The sequence below is a fragment of the Rana temporaria genome, chromosome 1 (genome assembly GCF_905171775.1).
Source record: "Rana temporaria chromosome 1, aRanTem1.1, whole genome shotgun sequence".
Lineage (NCBI taxonomy): Eukaryota > Metazoa > Chordata > Amphibia > Anura > Ranidae > Rana > Rana temporaria.
Window position 1 is genome coordinate 79,640,043 of NC_053489.1, and position 21,146 is coordinate 79,661,188.

Genomic DNA, 21,146 nt, shown 5'->3' on the forward strand with positions numbered 1-21,146 from the left:
CCTGCAAATTTCCTCATTAGAGCCCTGCAAGTGCAGCAGCTGATTGGTAATTATAAAACCACTACCATACAGATCCACTTTGCACATGGACACATAAAGTCGCATGACAAGTTGTACAAGTGTGACTGGAGCCTAAAAGGCATGCAGACCCTGACACTTTCCTCATTAGAGTACTGCAGGTGCAGCAGCTGATTGATAATTATAAAATCACTCCCATACAGATCCACTTTCCACATGGACACCGATATACAAACAGATATTTCTTCAGAATAACAAAAGGTAGGAATCGGCAACAAAGTTTGCCGAAATCCTTGCAATATACATAGATCACCCATACATAGAGGGGTGCTTACAATCTAAGTTCCCTATTTTCTCTGTTCTGCACTGTATTTTTATCAAAACCCAGTGAACAAAAATAGGGAACTGTGAAATCTCAGCATACAAAAGAAGTGCACTAGGTACTTGTCGTCAGGGCCGGACTTACCATTGGGCTTGACTGGGCTCAAGCCCATGGGCCCCGCCCAATAGGGGGCCCCCTTTAAAAGAAAAAACATATTTTATTTTTTTTTTATTTTTTTTTAGGGGTCCGGAGGTCCCCAGGTGCCCAAAGGCCCCAGGGCCCCGGACGGCAACCCCCCTTTTTTTATTTATTTTGTATAAAAAAATGTTACATATATATATATATATATATTATTATTATTATTATTATTATTATTATTAAAGGGCCCAGGGGTCTCCAGGGCCCCCGGATGGCAACCCCCCCTTTTTTTATTTATTTTTTATATAAAAAAAATGTTTATATATATATATATATATAATTATTATTATTATTATTAAAGGGCCCAGGGGTCTCCAGGGCCCCCGGATGGCAACCCACCTTTTTTTTTTTTTATAAAAAAAATTTACATTTTTTTTATATATATATATTTTTATTAAAGGGCTCAGAGGTCCCCAGGGCCCCATGTGGCAACCCCCCCTTTTTTTTAAATAAATGTTTATTTCTTTATTTTTGTTTATATTTTTTATTAAAAGGCCCAGAGGTCCCCAGGGGCCCAGAGGCAACCTCCCTTTTTTTATGTATTTTTTATAAATGTTTATTTTTTTTATTTTTTTATTAAAGGGCCCAGAGGTTTATTTTTTCTTTTTATTAAAGGAAGGGCCCAGAGGTCCCCAGGGCCCCGGATGGCTACCCCCCTTTTTTATATACCCCCCTTTTTTTTTCTTTATTTCTTCTATTTTTTGTAAAGGCCCCGCCCCGCTTCTCAATTATGGCAGCCCCCCCGCTTTTCAATTTCAGGCGGTTCTCTGCTCCAGGGGGCCCATGCCTTAAGCTGTGTAAGGGGCCCCAAAATTCCTGATGGCGGCCCTGCGCATACCTCCCAACACGCACGGATTCTGCGGGACTTTCCCACACAGACAGCTTCTTCCCGCAGTCCCGCAAAAGGGTTAATTTCCCTGCAGTGCCGAAAGCCGAGAGCCGGGCTAATGACAGTCTGTGGCCCGGCTGTTGGCACAGGCGAGAGGCACTCCCCCCCGCTCAACAACTGCAAAACCCCCCCCCCCCGCTCAACAACTTTAAAACTTTAATGCGCCCCCCCGCTCAACAACTTCAATTCGCCCACTCAACAACTTCGATCCCCCCCAATTCTCGGCTCCAGGGGGCCCCTTCAACACTCAAGCCCAGGGGCCCCCACCACCCTAAGTCCTGCCCTGCTTGTGGTTCAACCTCTGAAAAAGAAGGGCTGCGATCCATGAACCACCTGGGGGCGCACAGCTCCCGACTGGCAAAAATAACTCTAGTCCACCTGGCTGAAACCAGGCAGACTCCAGTCCCTAGGGTCCAAGAGAAGCCAGTCTTCCAAGTTACTAGGTGTGACCTGTCCTGAAGAGGGACCCCAGTTAGGGGAAGTAAAATTACCCATGAAGGTTTGAAGGTTACAAGTCCTCCTGTCGACATCAGTGCAGGCCCTGCAACCTCCTCCCCCTGCCTCTGCGGAGCCAAAAGTAACAAATCCATATGACCAATGCAAGTACTCATGCAATCAAAAGGTAAAATTGAATAAAAAGTACAATACACAGTTTTCTTTTTGGCCAGTATAGAAATTGCTCCAGAGCTATCCAAAAGGCATGCCTAGGAAGCGCGGTGCAAAAGCAGCATCGTTAGTGATGGAACTAGGTGACAGTGACATAAGAGTCCAAAATCCATCCTTGGTACACCACTCTTAGGTGGCACATCGCCAGGAGCTTCTTGCATTCCCCAGCCAGCCCCTGACCAGACAAAGGCAGCCTCCATCCCTACAAGAAAGCATTGGCATTTAGGGAGACTCCTACCTACAACCGGGGACAAGCCTGGTAAACCAACCCAGGACGAAAGGATAAATCCCCAGTACCCACCTATTACATAATGAATTACTAATTGCCATCCCGTCTGCATAGGACAACAGTGTTCTGTCCCCAAAACTGATAAAACAGATACTACGCCAGAAAGTCAAATAGTGATGCATAAATACCAATATTAGGGTATAGGTAGTGGTCTGTTCCCCCCAAATTTATAAGAACAGATTCTGCATTTGATCCAAAAAGTGATGCTCACATACCCATACTAGGGCCAATTAACACATCAGCATGTCTTTGGAAAGAGGAAGGAAGCAAAATACCCGGAGGAGTCCCATGCAAGCATTGGAGGAACATGCAAATTCCATGCAGGTTCCTGGCTTGGATTAAAAATAATGGTCCTAATGCTGCAAAGCACAACTAAAAAAAGGGGCCTTTGCTATTTTCTTATTTTCTGTCTAATGTCTCTGCAAAAGAAGATCACAAGTTTTGAATTGTGGTGCTAAAAAGGATCTTGAAAATCAGCTGGACTGACGTGATCACAAATAAAGATGTGCTGCAAAGAATGAAGCAAAACCACATCTGTAGAAGGAATATTTTTAGGCATTTCACAAGAAATGTGGCTGGAGAGGAGCTATGCAAGATTATGGAAGAGACCAAGCTAAAAAAATGAAAAAGGAGAAGAACATGTTTGGTGGAGGACATCCAGGAAATAATCTGGAAAAATAGATGGTGGAAGCAAGGTTCCAGGCTTGAAGTTTGCCAAAGACCACACATGGTCATGGTAGTGGTATTTGTTATAATACACCAAAACTTTCATCCAACCTTTACATTGCTGCATTTCCTATTTTAAAAAGTCAGTATAAAGGAATAGTATTGATTAAAAAGGCAATTAAAAGTCGTTGGAAGGCAACATGATTTAATGTCATATTTCTGGTATTTCACCTCCTGGATGATACAGGCAGATGGCCCCCAAGTTGGAATGTAACCAATTACGCCTCTAACTTTGTATAACAAAATCCTGGCTCCTGTCCGGTTAGTGCGATAAGATGGAAATCATTGATCACCACTCTGCAAGCAATCTTCAAAGAGAGCCATGGCTGCCAAGAGGATTGATGACGGTGGGTGACAAAGATCAAAGGACCAACAGGGACCTGGAGATGATACATGGACAATGCTGCCCCTAGAGGCCAATACGGCAGGACAGACAGTAATATAATCTATTGAGGAGGACTGCCCCATGAACACTTTGATTCGTCCAAAAATTGAGTTGGGCTGGCAATGGGGTGGGTCTGGAAGGTTTGTGATTGAGGTTTAAAAATGGCTGACTGAAACACAGAGCCCACTTTTGCCATCCTGAGATGGGAGGACCATATGTGTGTCATACAGTGTCAAGTCTCTGATGTGAGGCCGAGTGGCAGAGAGGGCGCCCCTTTGGCTAAGTGCAGCGCTCCCCTGGGAGTGATAGAGGGGATACGGTGCCCAAAGGTGCACGGGTTGCCAGTAGTGCTGCAACAGGCTGGTAAGCAGAATGTAGCTGGGGTGCGCTGGGTAGTGATGTCAGTAGCCGTGCAATAAGATGACCTGAGTAGGCATATGCAGGGTAAACCAGGAGCAGGGTTCGCAGCCAGGCCAGAGGTCATATACCAGGAGACAGTCCAAGAGCAAACAGGAGCAAGCTGGGTCATAAACAGTGGGCAGTGGATCAAAGAATAGTCAGCCAAGGTCAGAGCGAGGAGATAATTGGGATCACAGGTCAAGCCAAAAGCAGAGGTCAAGCCAGGAGTTACAAGGTAAACAGACAGGAACACAAGAAGCTGACGACAATCCAGCAATTTGGGTCAGACAGCGGCAGCCTTTTATAGGCCAGCAGGGGGATCCACCTGTCACATGATGTGCCTCTGGCGGCCATTTCTTCTATTGGCAAGATTGCCAGTACTTCCACAGCCATTTCCCTGACACAGCCTTCGGCCATTTCTTCTATTGGCAAGATTGCCAGTACTTCCACAGCCATTTCCCTGACATACAGTTATTCAATGCAAATTATTGATGTTAGAATAAGTTTATTAGAAAAAATCTTTAATTCATGTTTGCAATTTTCCTACATGTAATAAACCCTTAATGAAATATTCAATGCAATCGTAAAAAAGCTATAGCATATAAGTATAGAATTAGAGCTAATATTATGAGTCGATAAACAATACAATAAATACAAAATGAGAAAAAAATGCATGTGTGGATGTTAAGCATACAACGCATGTTGATAATAAAATGTTTGCATCTAAGGACTCAACGCATTTCGTGGGATTTCAAATCATGAGGAGCAAGTGCATTGTGCATAACTAAAAAAGATATAAAATAGTATTATGATCTCAGGGTGGTTCCCGAGGCAGGGTCATACACAAACGGGCAGATCAGGAACAGATGCAGGAGCTGGGGCGAAATCGGGGTACAGGCGGGCTGCGAGGTAACCAGAGGAGTAAACAGAAACAGAGTCAAAGGCAATATGTTCTTTTACAATGATAAATAATATATTTATGACATGGTATTCAAACTATATAACATAAGGACCTTAATGAAAGATTTCTGAGACTTTCTGTAAAGTCTTAAACTATTGCAAGTTCTTTTAGCTGAAGACAAGCAAATCCTGGAATACAGTTCAAGTAACACTGTACTTCTCAATGCAGTCCTCTTACAAGAGAAATATGCAATTCTGCGACTAGGGGGCACTGCAGGGGAAAGGCTCCATGTTAGTTTGCTTGTGGGCTCCATCTTGTACCTCTTAGGCCTTGTACACACGGTCGGTCCAAAACGATGAGAATGGTCCGACGGACCGTTTTCATCAGTTCACAGTTGAAGTGGCCTGATGGTCTGATGTGCGTACACACCATCAGTTCAAAAACCGATCGGGTCAGAATGCGGCAATGTAAAACACACGACGTGCTGAAAAAACAAAGTTCAATGCTTCCAAGCATGCGTCAACTTGATTCTGAGCATGCGCGGGTTTTGAACCAATGCTTTTCTGTATTAACCATTGGTTTGGACCAATCGGGCAGCGGTCCATCGGTTCGGTTTTGAAGCATGTTTTAAAATTTTGGACCGAAGGAAAACAGACCGATGGGCTATACACACGGTCGGTTTGGACCGATGAAACTGACCGTGTGTACGGGGCCTTACAGGTGGGTGATTTTTGGGATACAGTAGATGATAGTTTCTGTCCTCTCGGGCCTTAATTGACAGGTAAGAGGGTACATTTGTCTGATTATTGATGTTCCCCATCATCACAGCATAATGTTTCCCTCTAGTCTGCTCAGTATATTGTTTTTTCTCAGTAAAATGGTGAGACCAACATATAGAGTTTGGAAACATTTCCACAGTGCAATTTCTGCTGAGAGCAAAGCTGCAATTTGCAAATATTGTGAGAAGAAATATTATTTCCAGATGATACAAGAATGATAAAACACATCATGGCATACCAGAGGTGTCCTACAGACAAAATACTTTATGAAATGAAATGATGAGGACTATAATGAAAGTGCTTTTCCCTCCAGAGTTCTCATTCCAGAAACACTCCTTCTGCTGCTTCTGGATCATCACAAAGTGTTTCTTCACCAGCAGCATCTTCAAGTAAAGAAGTGTTACAAACCCCAGCATGCTACACTGTAACCAAACTAATTTTGTATTATTTTGTTCCCACAAACAGAGCTTTATGTTGGTGGTATTTGATCACCTCTGTGTTTTTGCATAACAAATGAAAAAAACTATTTTTTTTGTTTCTTTTTATAACATTTTGAAAATATGTAATTTTTCTCCTTCACTGATGGGCACTGATAAGTCGGCACCGATGAAATGGCACTGATGATGGGCACTGATGGGCACTCATAGATGACACTGATGGGTACTTATGGGTGGCACTGAAAGGCTGCACTGATGGGCATTTATGGGTGGCACTGATGGGCTGCACTGATGGGCACTTATGGGTGGCACTGATCGGCACTATTAGGTGGCACCGATGGACACTGATGGGTGGCACTGATGACTGATAGATGGAACTGATAGGCATTACTGATGGCACTGCCAGGCATTGCTGATGGGCACTGATTGGCATCTGTCTAGGCACTGACTGTCATCCCTGGTGGCCATCCGCCATGGCTGTTATCCTGAAAGACATCATATGACGTCCAGTCAGGACAACTTAATCACCGACTGGCCGTCATTTTGCTATGGTTAAAGTAACGCAGTGCCGTATCGCAAAAAATGGCCTGGTCATGAAGGGGGGGTGGGAAATCTTCCAGAGCTTTAGTGGTTAAAGTGTATCTCTAGACAATTTTAGATTATAAACAGGGTCCTCCCAAAACCTTTTGTATTGGAACGTGTGACAAACGCGTTGCACTTGCAGTGCAGACCAAATGCGCTTAGTAAACACTTTGGTTTTTTTACGCACCAAAATGCATGGTCAAAATAACGCACAAATCTCACCACCTGAAAAGGTGAGGTGTTGTCTCTTGGTGCATTTGTTGCTCATTGAATTGAATGGACTGCCCTAAGCTGGCACGCGTAAAACCAATATGTGCTAGCGTCACACACGCAGGTGTGAAGAGATTTCCTCTCACTTCCTGTTACTGTCTTTAGGACAGGAAATGGAGGTAAATTTCCCTAAGGGTACAAAACCCCTAAAAAGAGACCTGCCAGAGGTTCTCTTACTCCAAAAAGTAAAATAAAGCCTAGAATTTAATGGTGTCTAATGATTTTTAGCCATGAAAAATGTGCTGTATGTAACCATAGAAGACAGAGATGGACAGCTGGGTCCATCCAGCATAATCCTATGGAATGACCTCTCCCCGGGTCTATATAGTAATCTCATTACAGCCCAGAGAAAGCTTCTACAACCATCAGTATCCATAACAGCACAGTTAGCCCCGCCCCCGTCATGTGATAGGCCGCGTCACCCACGCCATGTTGTCTGGTTTGCGGAACTACATGACGTCACGCCGTGGGAAGTCCCGGGAGCCCCCCATTGACTGCCTCCGAACGCATTTTAACCTCTTCGCCCCCAAATGGCGCCGCCCGATGGCTCCAAGCAGTACGTTTTTGCTCGCAGCTCGTGATCGGGTGGCCGCCGCCGGCGCACAATCAGGTGAACTGGACTGGAAGAGCCGGAAAGGCTTCGGCTCGGTTGCCTGAAACTCTTTGAGGCCCCCGTTAGTCATGTGAAGTCCACTGTGTGGTGCAAACCAAAACAGGCACATGTAAAGGCAGCTAAAGGTTTGGGTCCTTTGCGTTGACTTTTGTGGGGAAGATCAGGGGGCCTTTAAGCCTGGAAAGACCCAGAATTTAGGAGTCCGCAGAGGCGCCTGCAAGGATATTCTGCATGTGTCTTGTTGTGGTGTTTCGGGTCGTTTGAGCGTCCACCGATGAGGAGAGTGTGTGTCCCTGTGAGCTGGGACTGCGACCCCCCTTCTCACTAGTCCATAAGCTTCCTAGTTGGAGCAATGTGTGAGTACAACTCACTTTTCCTATCCTCATTGCACACTGAGGGGAGAGACTGGGAGCCACATGTGTCCCCTAGGGGCCCCTGAGAACCTGCAGATAGGGGGCTTTACCTTCACGTGGGGAGCACCAGAAACATTCTATTTCAAAAGCTGTTCGCTGTCTGATTGGATGTGAGGCCCCCCACAATTTTAAAGTAGAACTAAAGGGAAAACTTTTTTTTTTTTTCCTTTTGGATAAAGCAAGGGAAGGTTTTGTTGGCATGTGTCCCATAGTGGAGATTCCTCTTCCTCCAAAACAGGAAGTAGGACATTTCCTCAAGGGGACACAGATGGGGAGATGTCCCAAAGCCAAACCAGGAAGTAGGAGTAAATCTCAAGGGGGGCACAGGTAGATAGATTTCCCTTTGCTTCCTGTCTCAAAACATGAAGTGGGAGGAAATTTCCCCAATGGGAAACGGGGGGGCGGGGTGGATTTCCCTTCCTGCCCCAAAGCCAAAACAGGAAGTGGGAGGAAATTTTCTTTATGGGGACACAGATGGGGAGATTTCACTTCCTGTCTCAAAGCCAAAACAGGAAGTGAGATGAAATCTCCTTAAGGGGACACATATTTCCCTCCACTTCCTGTCCCATAGCCAAAACAGGAGGTGGAAGGAAATCGTTCCAAAGCAAGTGAATCCTGTTGTGGGGACAACTCAAAATTTGCAGTTTTCTTTCAATAATAATGGTAAACGGGAGAAATAGAGAGGGTGAATCTCCATAATGGGGACAGACGGCAATACAACCTGACAGGTGTTCTACTCCCTCTCATCTGTGTGTAAACACAATCCATTTTTCTTAGGTTTTTTAATGGACTAGAGAAGGATTGGAGCCCCTGTCAGGAGGTGATGGCTGTCTGTGTCCCCGCTGGGGACATGTCAGGGTGACCACTCAGACAGAAGGTAATGAGCAATCTGCCTGGGGACACCTGATTTGATGGCTAAAACTGTCCATACACACACAGATTTACTTTTGTGTTTTCTGTTATTCTCACAGTTGGCTGTCAAAATACAGAATCAGCGCCTGCATCTGATTGGTTAGTCATTGTTCAGCTGACTATTTTCCACATCTGGCTTCTGCAACAAAAGACAGTTGAGCAATGGACTTTTGTTGAGTTGGACGGTGCCAACAGGGACACCCAGGGCTCAGCTTTCATTTATTCTGCAAGCTGATGAAAGAAATCTGTGTGTGTGTGTATGGCCAGCTTCAGTCATTGAAACCGGTGTCCCCATTGGAAGACTTCCCCCTCACTTCCTGTTCCAGTGACAACTTCCCATCACTTCATTTCTCCTGTAGTCACAGGAGAAATTATCTGGGAAGTATAGACAAACTTTATGCTTCCCAGATGAAGTCCACCTGTGTTTTAAATGCATCTCTGAGATTTCCTCACTTTCAGTTGTTTCTGGGACAGGAAGTAAAGGGGAAACCAAGAATTTTTTTTTTTCGATCGGGTCCCGTCCTAACCATTCCATATTCTACCCACTGGTTCTCGTGCACTTCTCTGTTCCCGGGGACCAGGAGTCCTATAGCTAGCCACACACAGTCCAATGTTGATCTGTGATGTTGGATTGGATAAATTGCGGGCAGGGGGATTAATAAAGAGTGATACAAGCTTGCACCGCTCTTCTAAACATAAGATGCGGCTCCTAATTACCAAAAGGGGCAATCAGTTCTCTGTGGTTGACTCATCAAAACTGGAGAGTGCGAAATGTGGTGCAGCTCTGTATAGAAACCAATCAGCTTCCAGTTTTTTTTTGTCAAAGCTTAACCACTTTAGCCCTGGAAGATTTTCCCCCTTAAAGCGAAGATCCCACTTGAAAAAAACCTTTTAATAAATGGACACTTACCTGTCCATGGTGGCTGCGATATTGGCAGCCGAAGCCGAGCAGTTGCTTGTCTCTCGGCTGCCCCCACCGCCATCCTTGGTGAGGGAATCAGAAAATGAAGCGTTGTGGCTTCACTTCCCGGTTCCCTACTGCACATGCGAGAGCTGCGCATCTTCACTGGTCCCCGCTGTGTTCTGGGAGCTGTGTGTCTCCCAGAACACAGCGGGGGGTACAGAGTAGGCGCCGGAAGTGGGAGAAAATACCTGTATTAGACGGGTATCTGCCCCCCCTCCCCCCTGAAATGTGACACCGGAGGGGGGAAGGGTTCCAAAAAGTGGAAGTAAAATTTTTGGGTGGAACTCCACTTTAATGACCAGGACATTTTTTTCTAATTCGGCACGGCTTCGCTTTAACTGGCAATTGCGCGATGCTGTACCCAAACAAAATGTACGTCCCTTTTTTCCACCCCACAAATAGAGCTTTCTTTTGGCGGTAGTTGATCACCTCTGCGTTTTTTTATTTTTTGCAGTATAAACAAACAAAGACCGCCAATTTTTTGAGAAAAAAAATAACATATCATTTTTTTGTTATAATAAATACCACCCCCCCAAAAAAAGTAAAAATGTTCTTCCTCAGTTTGGAGCAGGGGTGCCCAACCTTTTGAAGAGCGAGGGCCACCTAAGCGACTTGGTAACCGTTCGCGGGCCACAATGAGTGGAGTGGGTGGATGGCAGCCCACTCTACTCTATACAGCCCCTATTTATTTATTTTTTTGCAGATCGGATTGGCGGTAGACGTTTGTAAACTGACACAAGTCCATTTACATCTGTTATTTCTTAGAGGTGAATGGAGGGTCCTATTGGGTCGGACTGACCGTGTCAAAGGGGCTTATGGCTCAGTGCAGGGAACCCACAGATGCACTGCTCTGCATCTGCCGATCAGTTTGAAAGCAGCCCAGTAACCACTGCAGAACAGATATGCCCATATATACACTGTGATTCAAATAGATTTTTTCCCCAGCCCTATTCCAAGATCAACCGGGCGACCAGCCCTTGTTAGGACTCGTGCACATTGCAGCTAAAAAACAGGCGTTTGAGTTTTTATTTTTGCCTGAAGAAGCTTGTTATTTTTTTTGTGCTCTTTCTCATGTTTTTATTAAAGCGGTGGTTCACTGAAAAAAAATGTAAAAGCCAGCAGCTACAAATACTGCAGCTGCTGACTTTTAAAAAATGGACACTTGCCTGTCCAGGTCGCCTGAGACCGAGCGGTAGCTCAGCTTTCGGCCTCCCCCGCCACCGTCCTCGGTGAAGGAATCTGGAAGTGAAGCGCTGCGCCGTTCCCACTGGTCCCTGTTGAGTTCTGGGAGCCGAGTGTTTCCCAGAACACAATGGGGGGGTGACATGAAGGGGCCGGACTCCCGCAAGAGTCTATACCAGGAAGTGGTGCAAATGCCTGTTTTATACAGGTATATGCACCCCCTCCCCCCTGAAAGGTGTCAAATGTGACACCAGGGGGGGGGTTCCGAAAAGCGGAGGTTCACTTTTGGGTGAACCTCCGCTTTAAGCTCTTCTCAAAAAACGTGAGTTTGGCGTTTTTTCTTTTTTCTTTTCTGCCTGTAGGAGCATTAGCCTGAAAAAGCCATAGTGTGTATGGACACATTGGCTAACATGGAGGGGGAGTTTCTAGGCAGAAAAAAGAATGGCTCAAACGCATGTAGAAGCTTCTTTGAGCTGCTGTGTGCATGAGCCCTTAGAGTACTGGTTGTGCCAGACTTCTTACGTTTGAGAATTACCGTATTTATCGGGGTATTGCGCGCTCCGGCGTATATCGCGCTCCCCTAATTTTGACCCGTTTGTCCTGTAAAAAAACATTTTATTACATTTTACTACTTACAGTTTTGGTGTCTTGCCCGGCGTCCATCGGCGGCCTCGTCCGGTCCGGCGTCTGTCTGCGGCCTCGGTGGTGTCCTCCCGGCTTCTCCCGCGCTGTCTTCATGTCGAATCTCCGCTTCCCACGCTCAGTTTGAAGCCTCCGCCGTCGTATACCGAGCGCAGTACACTCGGGTATATTCGGCCAGGCTCGGCTTCTCACGCATAAACGTCACAGAGCGTGACTACGAGTGAAGCCGAGCCTGGCCGAGTGTACTGCGCTCTGTATATGTCGGTGCAGGCATTCAAACACGGCGCTGGTATCTGCGTATATCGCACACCCACGATTTTGCACTGATTTTCAGGGCAAAAAAGTGCGCGATAAACGCCGATAAATACGGTATGTCTCTGCACTCTTGGGCACCTTCAGTTTAGCAGAATTTTTTTGGTAGCCTTCTCCTGTGCAAAAAAATTATAAAAAGAGTAACAGCGCCAATCTATAAGCTGTCTGCTTTCAGCTTCTTTGGAGTATGTAAGAAAAAAAAATGCTTTAAAGTGTAAGTTCACCTTATCAGAAATGTTGAACTGACACCCTACCCAATCCCTGCCCTCCCGCTCCGCTCTACTTCTGTGGGTGATGAGCTGTCTGTGCCCACACAGCTAGTGTAGCGTTCCAGGGATTTCATACCCCAGCACTTCTCCCCTTTCTTTCTGTAGTGCTTTACACCTGTGGCACATGTAATCATTGTGATCTATCCTGAAAGCCTGGGGTAAGAACAGCGGGAAATGGGGTGCAGAAGTGGCGAGTGTTACTATACATACAAGAATGCACTTTCAGAAAGGTAGATACTCGTAAGTCCTGATAGAATTGGGGGATGGTTGGTATGTAGAGGAGGGGGTTAATTTTGTATTCTGTTAGATGACCGGTATGGTTTGATTCACTCATTACCTTTTATTTTTCAGGGACTTGCAATGAGGTGCTAGAGCCTTGTTTCACTTTAGCCGCGTGACTTGACCTAAATGGCGCAGCATGACTTTGCTCCAGCCTGGCTTAATTTCCCTCCACCGCCACCCTCCACAAAGGTAAAACTTGTTCTCTTTCTGTAACCTGTTGTAACTTTCCTTTCCTATTTCATCTTCCACCCACCTAAAACGGGAAACGCATAATACACAATCAAATAAAAACAGCACAGTCACCCAGAGTCCTCGGAATTTGTGTTTGCTCAGGAACATCGAAATGGTTAGTGCTATTACCTGTACAGTGGGGATCGAACGTTTGGGCACCCCAGGTAAAAATGTGTATTAATGTGCATAACGAAGCCAAGGAAAGATGGAACAAATCTCCAAAATGCATCAAATGACAGATTAATATGTTAGATTTTATTTCCATCATTTACACTTTCAAAATGACAGAAAACAAAAAAATGGTGGCTGCAAAAGTTTGGGCACCCTGCAGAGTTAATATCTTGTACTGCCCCCTTTGGCAAGTATCACAGTTTGTAAACGCTTTTTGTAGCCAGCCAAGAGTCTTTCAATTCTTGTTTGAGGTATCTTTGCCCATTCTTCCTTACAAAAGTCTTCCAGTTCTTTGAGATTTCTGGGCTGTCACGCACTGCTCTTTTAAGGCCTATCCATAGATTTTCAATTATGTTGAGGTCAGGAGATTGTGAAGGCCATGGCAAAACCTTCAGTTTACGCCTCTTGATGTAATCCCCCGTGGATTTTGAGGTGTGTTTAGGATCATTATCCATTTGTAGAAGCCATCCTCTCTTTAACTTCAGCTTTTTCACAGATGGCATCAAGTTACCATCCAAAATTTGCTGACATTTTATTGAATCCATTTTACCTTCTGCTCGTGAAATGTTCCCTGTGCCACTGGCTGCAATACAACCCCAAAGCATGATTGATCCACCCCCATGCGTAACAGTTGGACAGAGGTTCTTTTCATTAAATTCTGTGCCCTTTCTTCTCCAAACGTACCTTTGCTCATTACGGCCAAAAAGTTCTATTTTAACCTCATCGGTCCACAGAACTTGTCTCCAAAATGCATCAGGCTTGTCTATATGTTCATTTGCAAAGTTCAAACGCTGATTTTTGTGGTGAGGATGTAGAAGAGGTTTTCTTCTGATGACTCTTCCATGAAGACCATATTTGTACAAGTATCTCTTTATAGTGGAATAGTGTACCACAACTCCAGTGTCTGCCAGATCTTTCTGGAGGGATCGTGCAGTCAAACGTGGGGTTTGAATTGCTTTTCTCACAATCCTGCGAGCGGTTCTGTCTAATATTTTTCTTGGTCTTCCAGATCTTGCTTTAACTTCCACTGTTCCTGATGACTGCCATTTCTTAATTACATTCTGAACAGAGGATATTGACATCTGAAAACACTTTGCTATCTTCTTATAGCCTTCTCCAGCTTTGTGAGCGTCAACTATTTTCAGTTTCAGTTTTCTAGACAACTGCTTAGAAGAACCCATGGTGCTGATTGTTGGGACAAGGTCAGATGAGTCTGGGCATTTAAAACCTTTGAGATTGACATCACCTGGTCTTCCCAGACGATGATTGAGAACAATCCATGACACTGGCAGGTCTCAGCTTTGCAAAAGGGGCAGTGCATGCTATAAATTCTGCAGGGTGCCCAAACTTTTGCAGATGCCATTTTTTTGTTTTCTGTAATTATGAAAGTGTAAATGATGGAAATAAAATCTAACTTTTTTTGACATATTATAAGAATGTCTAATCTGTAATTTGATGCCTTTTGGAGATTTTTCCATCTTTCCTTGGCTTCGTTATGCACATTAATAATTTTTTTTTACCTGAGGTGCCCAAACTTTCGATCCACACTGTGTATGTTTTCCCATGATTCCAAGACCGTGGCTTGGAGGGGTCGCATATCTAGGGTTTTTCCTAGGCTACCTTTGTAAGTATCCTAGCTGTGGGACCTTCCCTCCCCATAACATTCTTGGTTTTCTCCAAGGTTCCTTCTCCGCCGGAGGAAAATCGGCTGTCCCCGTGGACGCCAAGGCTCTAGTGGAGCCCTCCCTTACTCACATTTGGCCCTTGTTCACACTGGTGCGATTTGACAGCAATGGCACCGTCCTAATCGGTGCGACACCGCATCTGAAATGGACCAGAAGACGTGCAGGACCCTTGTGCAATTCGCACCGGAGGCGCTCTGGACATGTGTGAATGGCTCAATAGAGAGCCAATCACAATATCCTGACATGCGGGGAAACCATATACAATTTGCAATAGCCTAAAATAAGGCCCTCAAAACAGGCTCTTTGCCTGACTCTCTGGGGTTAATTTACTAAAACTGGAGAGTGTAATATCTGGTTCATCTCTGCATAGAAACCAATCTGATTTCAGATTTTGTTTTTGTCAAAGCTACTTTGAACAAGCTGAAGCTAGAGGCTGATTGGCTACCATGCACCAGATTTTGCACTCTCCAGTTTTAGTAAATCAACCCACCTGATAAGGATCCCTCTTGTAAACCTGGATTATAAAATAATTCCAAGACCCTAGCCGTTAAGGATGAGCTCCAGTGTGTTTGCATATAACACGTGCAGAGCTTGTCAGGAAGTCTGCGCGGCGCTGTGCTAATCACAGCCAGGGAGACATTTCCCGATGCTGCGCTGCAGAGATCGGGAAATGTCTCCCTGGCTGTGATTAGCACAGCGCTGTGCAGACTTCCTGGCGGGCTCTGCACGTGTACTATGCGAACACGCTGGAGCTCATCCTTACTAGCCTTTAGGTTAAACGGTTATCCATGAGAATCAAGCAGTCTTCATTTCCTGGGCAATTGACCTCAATTAACACCCATAGAACACAAATAATGTCTCAGTTTAGTGGTCATATCCCAGAATTTTGCATGCTGGCCTCCATCCTCATATTTAGAGGACTTGGGTGTTTTCAGAAGGACTATTGACGTGGCTGGGGGGCGCGAAAGGAGGGGATTGGTGTAAGTAAGCGCCACTATACAAAAACAGTGTACAAAGTGCCCTCGCTAGTTGTCCATTCCAGTTTTATCTTTATTGCCATCTGCTGGTGGATGGTGGTATTGCTGGATCACCATAAACTATGGAGAAGTTTAGAGTGAATGTAAAGCTTAATTTAAAAATAAATAAATAATTTAAATAGGTTCCACGTACCTCCTCTGTGCAAGGGTTTTGCACAGAGCAACCTCGATCCTCCTTTTCTGGGATCCTCTGTGGCACTCCTGGCTCCTCTTCTCTTCTGCCCCCACGGAGAGCCGCTTTCCATGGGGGGAATCGTGCAGGCGCACTCCCAAGTCTTGCTGCTGCATCTATTGACACAGACAGCTGGACTCGGTCCCGTCCCTGTGTGTCACTGGATTTGATTGACAGCAGAAGGAGCCAATCTATCCGAAGAGGACCCAAGACAGCAGCTGGAGCTGCTGTGCTCGTCCCTGTTGTTGGAACGATCGGGGTCAGGGAAGAAAAAAAGGGTAGTCTGGGGGGCAGCTACAGCACAAAAGGTTTTTCACCTTAATACATAGAATGCATTAAGGTGAAAAACTGGGGGGTTTACAACCCCTTTAAAAATACACAGAAAAGTGCAAATTAGTATGTTTATTAAAATTGATCTAATAAAGCATTATAGGTTGAATAAGCTTTATAATATAAGCCCTGCTCCATATAAAGTATGTCCTTGACCACTTATATGGGTGTTTGTGCAAAGTTACAAAGGCACTAACCTGGGTAGAAATCAGCATTATACATACCTGCCTGTTGGCCTGTTCGCTATCATTTCAGGGCTTAGGGGTCAGAAGCACTTTCAGGTTGTTATTGCTGTTTGTGCTCCCGCTGGGAATTTGCCGCTTTTGTCCTGGTGACCATTGTCTCTGGGAAAGAAAGTGATGAGAAATGCAAAATTTTGCAGTTGTCATCAGAACAGGTACGTTACAAAAGCCGCTTTAAACCATTTCAAACCCTTAGGTTAAAAACACAGGTTTTTGTTGCCTACGTTTGCAAATCGGCATGAACCCACAGTGCCCATTCAAGGCATCTCTGCAGCAGTTATTTGAGCTGCCAACTTGGGACATAGGCACTCACCGGCCACTTTATTAGGTACACCTGTTCAATTGCTTGGTAGCACTAATTGGCCAATCACTGGCAATAACTCCATGCATTTCGGCATCTAGATGTGGTGAAGATGACTTGCTGGGGAAGAAATTGGATTTAAGTGCCTTCTTGTGGTGATTGAGGTGCTGAAATGTAGAGGGTTTTTTTTTTTTTTCTTAAATACATGCCTGACTGGATGTATTTTGTTTCTTCACACAGACCTCTTTAAGCAGTGACAAACCTTCTGAGAATGTCGTGCGTCCAGACAGCCGCTACAGTGTAACGCGTAGACGTCACAATTCATCCGATGCATTTGATGCTTCTCTTGGTCGTTCAAATGGAGGTAGATTTGATATTCCAGTCCGACTTTCTATAGGAACCTTTTGGGAAAGAAATATGGAAGCCGCTGTTGGGGCCAGAAGTTTGGTTTCTGACCTGTCACCTGCCTGATCTCACTCGGTGTCTCCTGTCTTCAGAGTGTAGTGTGTGAGGACAGGCAGTGACCCCCCAACATCCTGACACTAAAAGTAATGTTCATTTACTACGCTTTGTGGAAAAACACTTTTTGCCCTGGCTGTCATGTTGGTGTCTGTGCTTTTTGAGCCACTGTCTAACAGTCGGTGCAAAGATACAATTCTGACTTTCATTTTTTGCATGGCTGTTGCAGGCCTGTAGAGCATTGAAAGCAGACACAGGCATGCAGTTGGTGATTTCAGGGGACCAGCAAGGGGCACTTCTTGTATTTCTTTCATGATGGGTGTACTTAAAGTGTTACTAAACCCACAACAGTAAAATTAGTCTGTATATGCAGTAAAGCATGCTTGTTATACTTACTGTGGAACCTAAGGGGTTACTCCTATGCATTGTGTAAAAAGGCTGTTTTAAACCTGTCTTCTCTAATCCTCCCCTTAAACAGTCCCCAATCTATCTCTTGATGAAACAGAGCTCTGGGGGCAAGCTGTACGTGCTCTGTTTGGTGTGTATTGCTAGAGGTTTTTTTTTTTCTTGGGAGTCCCTGTGCTGATCACAGACCCTATCAGCACTGTCCAGACTCATAGGATAATCATGGGAGAATGAAAACTCCTCCTACAAGCTTTACCTAGTGCTCTGCTGGACACTGATATAAGTCACAAGACTGCTAAATACTGAGTTTCCCCCCCCACAAATAGAGCTTTCTTTTGGTGGTATTTGATCACCTCTGTGGTTTTTATTTTTTGCGCTATAAACAAGAGCGTCAATTTTGAAAAAAAACTTTAGTTTTTGCTATAATGAATATGCCACATTTATTTAACCACTTCCCGCCCGGTCAATAGGAGATTGACGTCCGGGAAGTGGTTGTGTAATGCTGACTGGACGTCTATTGACGTCCTGCAGGATTTCATGCCGGCGCGCGCCGATCGGTGATGCGGGGTGTCAGTCTGACACCCTGCACCTCCGATCTCGGTAAAGAGCTTCCGTTGACCGGCTCTTCCTCACTCGCCTCTGACAGAAGCGAGTAGAGCCGATCGGCGGCTCTCCTGACGGGGGGTTTGCGCTGATTGTTTATCAGCGCAGCCCCCTCTCGGATCCCCACACTAGACCACCAGGGAAAAAAAAACAATCGAAAAAAAAAAAAAAGTTTTTAATGCAATTGATGCCAATCAGTGCCCACAAATGGGCACTGACTGTGCCCAGCAATGCCATCAGTACCACCCCTCAGTGTCACCCAGTGTCCATCAGTGCCACCTCTTAGTGCCCATCTATGCCCAGTGCCCACCTATCAGTGCCGCCTCATCGGTGCCCACCAGTGCCACCTCATCGGTGCCCATAATTGAAGAAGAAAACTTCCTTATTTACAAAAAAATTTACAGAAAAAAAATAAAAACTTAATTTTTTTCGCAAGTTGTTGCGCAAAAAATAAAAATCGCAGATGTGATTAAATGCCACCAAAACAAAGCTCTATTTGTGGGGACAAAATGATAAAAATTTCATTGGGTACAGTGTAGCATGACCGTGCAATTGTCATTCAAATTGCGACAGTGCTGAAAGCTGAAAATTGGCTTGGGCGGGAAGGTGCGTAAGTGCCTGGTATGGAAGTGGTTGAATTTTTTTTTTCTCCGTTTAGGCCGATGTATATTCTTCTACATATTTTTGGTAAAAAAATAAATGTCACTGGCAGGGAAATGGTTAACACTAGGGGGCGATCACGGTGTTAACGGTTTCCTAGGTGTGTTCTAACTGTGGGGGGATGGGACTGTTTAGGAGGAGACAGAGATCGGTGTTCATACTTGGTATGAACACACGCTCTGTCTCTACTCACCTCAAGGAACCGGGATTTGTGTGTTTACACGCACAGATCCCGGTTCCCGTTCTGATTGCGGGTGCCCGGCAGTCATTGCGCATGCTGGGCACTCGCATCGGCTGCGGGGGCGCGTGCCCCTAGTGGCCAAAAGGAAAAGCGATGTAAGGTAACGTCAATTTGCCCAGCAGAGCCAACCAGCTACAACTGCGGCGGCTGGTCCGATGAAAAATGCTTTATTAAAGTGGCGAATCGGAAACGCTGTTAAAAGAAACTCTGGTTTAACAATGGGATGCAGCACTGTCTATTGGATTATTATTGCTCATGTACAGGCGGGTATTGTCAGTGTGTTATAGGAAATTAATGCATACGATGTACCTGTACTCTTTGCTGCATAAGATATGTGATTGAATGTCTATTTGCCCTGTTTTTCAATAAACTTTTTTATTTTCTGATATAAAAAGGGAAAAACTCTTTCCACGCACTTTACCAAGCTGGACCAAACAAACTGTCCCTCACTAACCTGTGAGGCCGCTAGATGTGCGGTATAAACTGTATGTAACTGAGGCAACATACAGCATAATACCGCACTGTGTTCTGGGTGTGAGCCGAGAACGTCATTTCTCGTACTCAGAACACAGAAGAGTCTACTGCAGCAGCACTCAGCCTCTCAAGAAATGGTTTCTATCGATGAATACAAAGCTTCCTCTGATTGGCTTAGTTTGAAGTTGTGACATCAGCCCACTTCTCTGTCTCAGCCAATCCGAGGAAGCTTTGTATTCATTGATAGAATACGATGTTTGCGCTGAGTGGCTTAGCGCTGATCAGATAGACTCTGTTGTGTTCCGGGTATGAGACAGGAAGTTCTCGCCTCGTACCCGGAACACAGTGCGTTATGCTGTATGTGGCCAATATACAGTTTACACCGCACATCTAGCGGCCTCACATGTTTGTGAGGGAAATGGTTCATTTGGGGCCAGCTTGTAAAGTTTTACGTTTTTCTTTAAATTTAAAGTCGGCAGAATTGCTGTGAAGCATCAATCCAATCACTTTACTTAAAAACGAAGCTGCGCTTTAAGTGGCATGTTTAACCGAGTAAACAGACATCTAACAAAACGAAACACACCGTCATTTGAAAATATTAATAATGAAAAATAACAAACGGTGAAACGTATGGTTTAAAAGTCCTCCAATCAGCGTTCAAACTTTTGAAAATTCTTCCAATGGAGAATGAACCAACAGCCAATAATGAATCCACCACACCAAGTGCACGCTTACCAGCTGCACAAGTATAGAGCACTTGTGGCCAATACCCAGCCAGGGCCTTTTCCTCCAAGGTGTCCGGTCTAATCCTGCAGCAGGGAGAACCGTTGGATTGGAAGGTACAATTCCTCTGCTACCACTTCCAGTAATTTCTCTTCTCTACTTCCGATCCGATCCGATCCAATCACTGCTTTGGGTTTGTGGTTGAGCGGTCAGAATTAACCACAAATTGTCCTTGGCCTTGGTCTGGTTTTGCTTGATTTTTCAGGAGGCACTGAATTAATTTTGTAGAAGAGCAAACCTGTTGGCTTTATGATACTCTGAATATTGTCCTCTTCGTTATTAAAACAGATGTCTTAACACAATTCCCAATGCCATATTTTCTGTTTTAAAGGTATTTTTGGAAGAAAAGAAAAGAATGGGTGGCGCTCCCAGGGCAGGAACGGATCGGAAAATGTAAATCTCAGCGGTACATTTAATGGTACGGGCTCCCGCTCTCGAAGTAGCACATTCCATGGAGGTAAAACCCATGGGCATCGTGAAGGCAGCTCTTTAGAGAATGAAACCACACGAAAAGAAGATCGTGAAAAACGCAAGCAGTTTGAAGCTGAAGATTTTGTGAGTAGACAGTGAGGAAACCATGAATCTTGGTGTTGGCAGTGTCTCATGTGGCCAAGAACGCCACCTGTTGGCAGAGTAGAAGAATGCATACTGTTAAGTAATATTTTATTGACTAAAAAAATGTTTTTTTTTTTTCTTTCTACTGCATTGGGAAACACAGGAAGTGTTTTAACTTTTAGGTTAATTAGATCATACTGCCACATATAGGAGGATTGAACACTGGCAAAAAAAAAACAAAAAAAAACTGTAGGCCAGCCCAGGGTAACCCTCTTACTGCTGTAGCTTTGATTGCAGCTATATGGCATGGTCAGCCTCAGCCTGATTTATTTTGAGTCCGGACAGGA

The 21,146-nt window shown here is 44.9% G+C and overlaps 1 protein-coding gene across 5 annotated transcripts in view; it reads left to right on the top strand.

The window, feature by feature from the left end:
• Nucleotides 1-7,308: 7,308 nt before the first annotated feature.
• GPBP1 (GC-rich promoter binding protein 1) overlaps nucleotides 7,309-21,146 on the top strand; it is a 54,299-nt gene continuing 40,461 nt past the window's right edge. Inside the window, exons 1-4 of one of the 5 annotated variants that reach the window (XM_040339613.1) lie at nucleotides 7,309-7,471; nucleotides 12,520-12,639; nucleotides 16,860-16,983; nucleotides 20,576-20,799. In XM_040339613.1, coding sequence (XP_040195547.1) covers nucleotides 12,577-12,639; nucleotides 16,860-16,983; nucleotides 20,576-20,799 — 411 coding nt within the window. In that variant the 5' untranslated portion in view covers nucleotides 7,309-7,471; nucleotides 12,520-12,576. The other 4 variants (XM_040339625.1, XM_040339618.1, XM_040339622.1 and 1 more) reach the window with 4 other exon arrangements.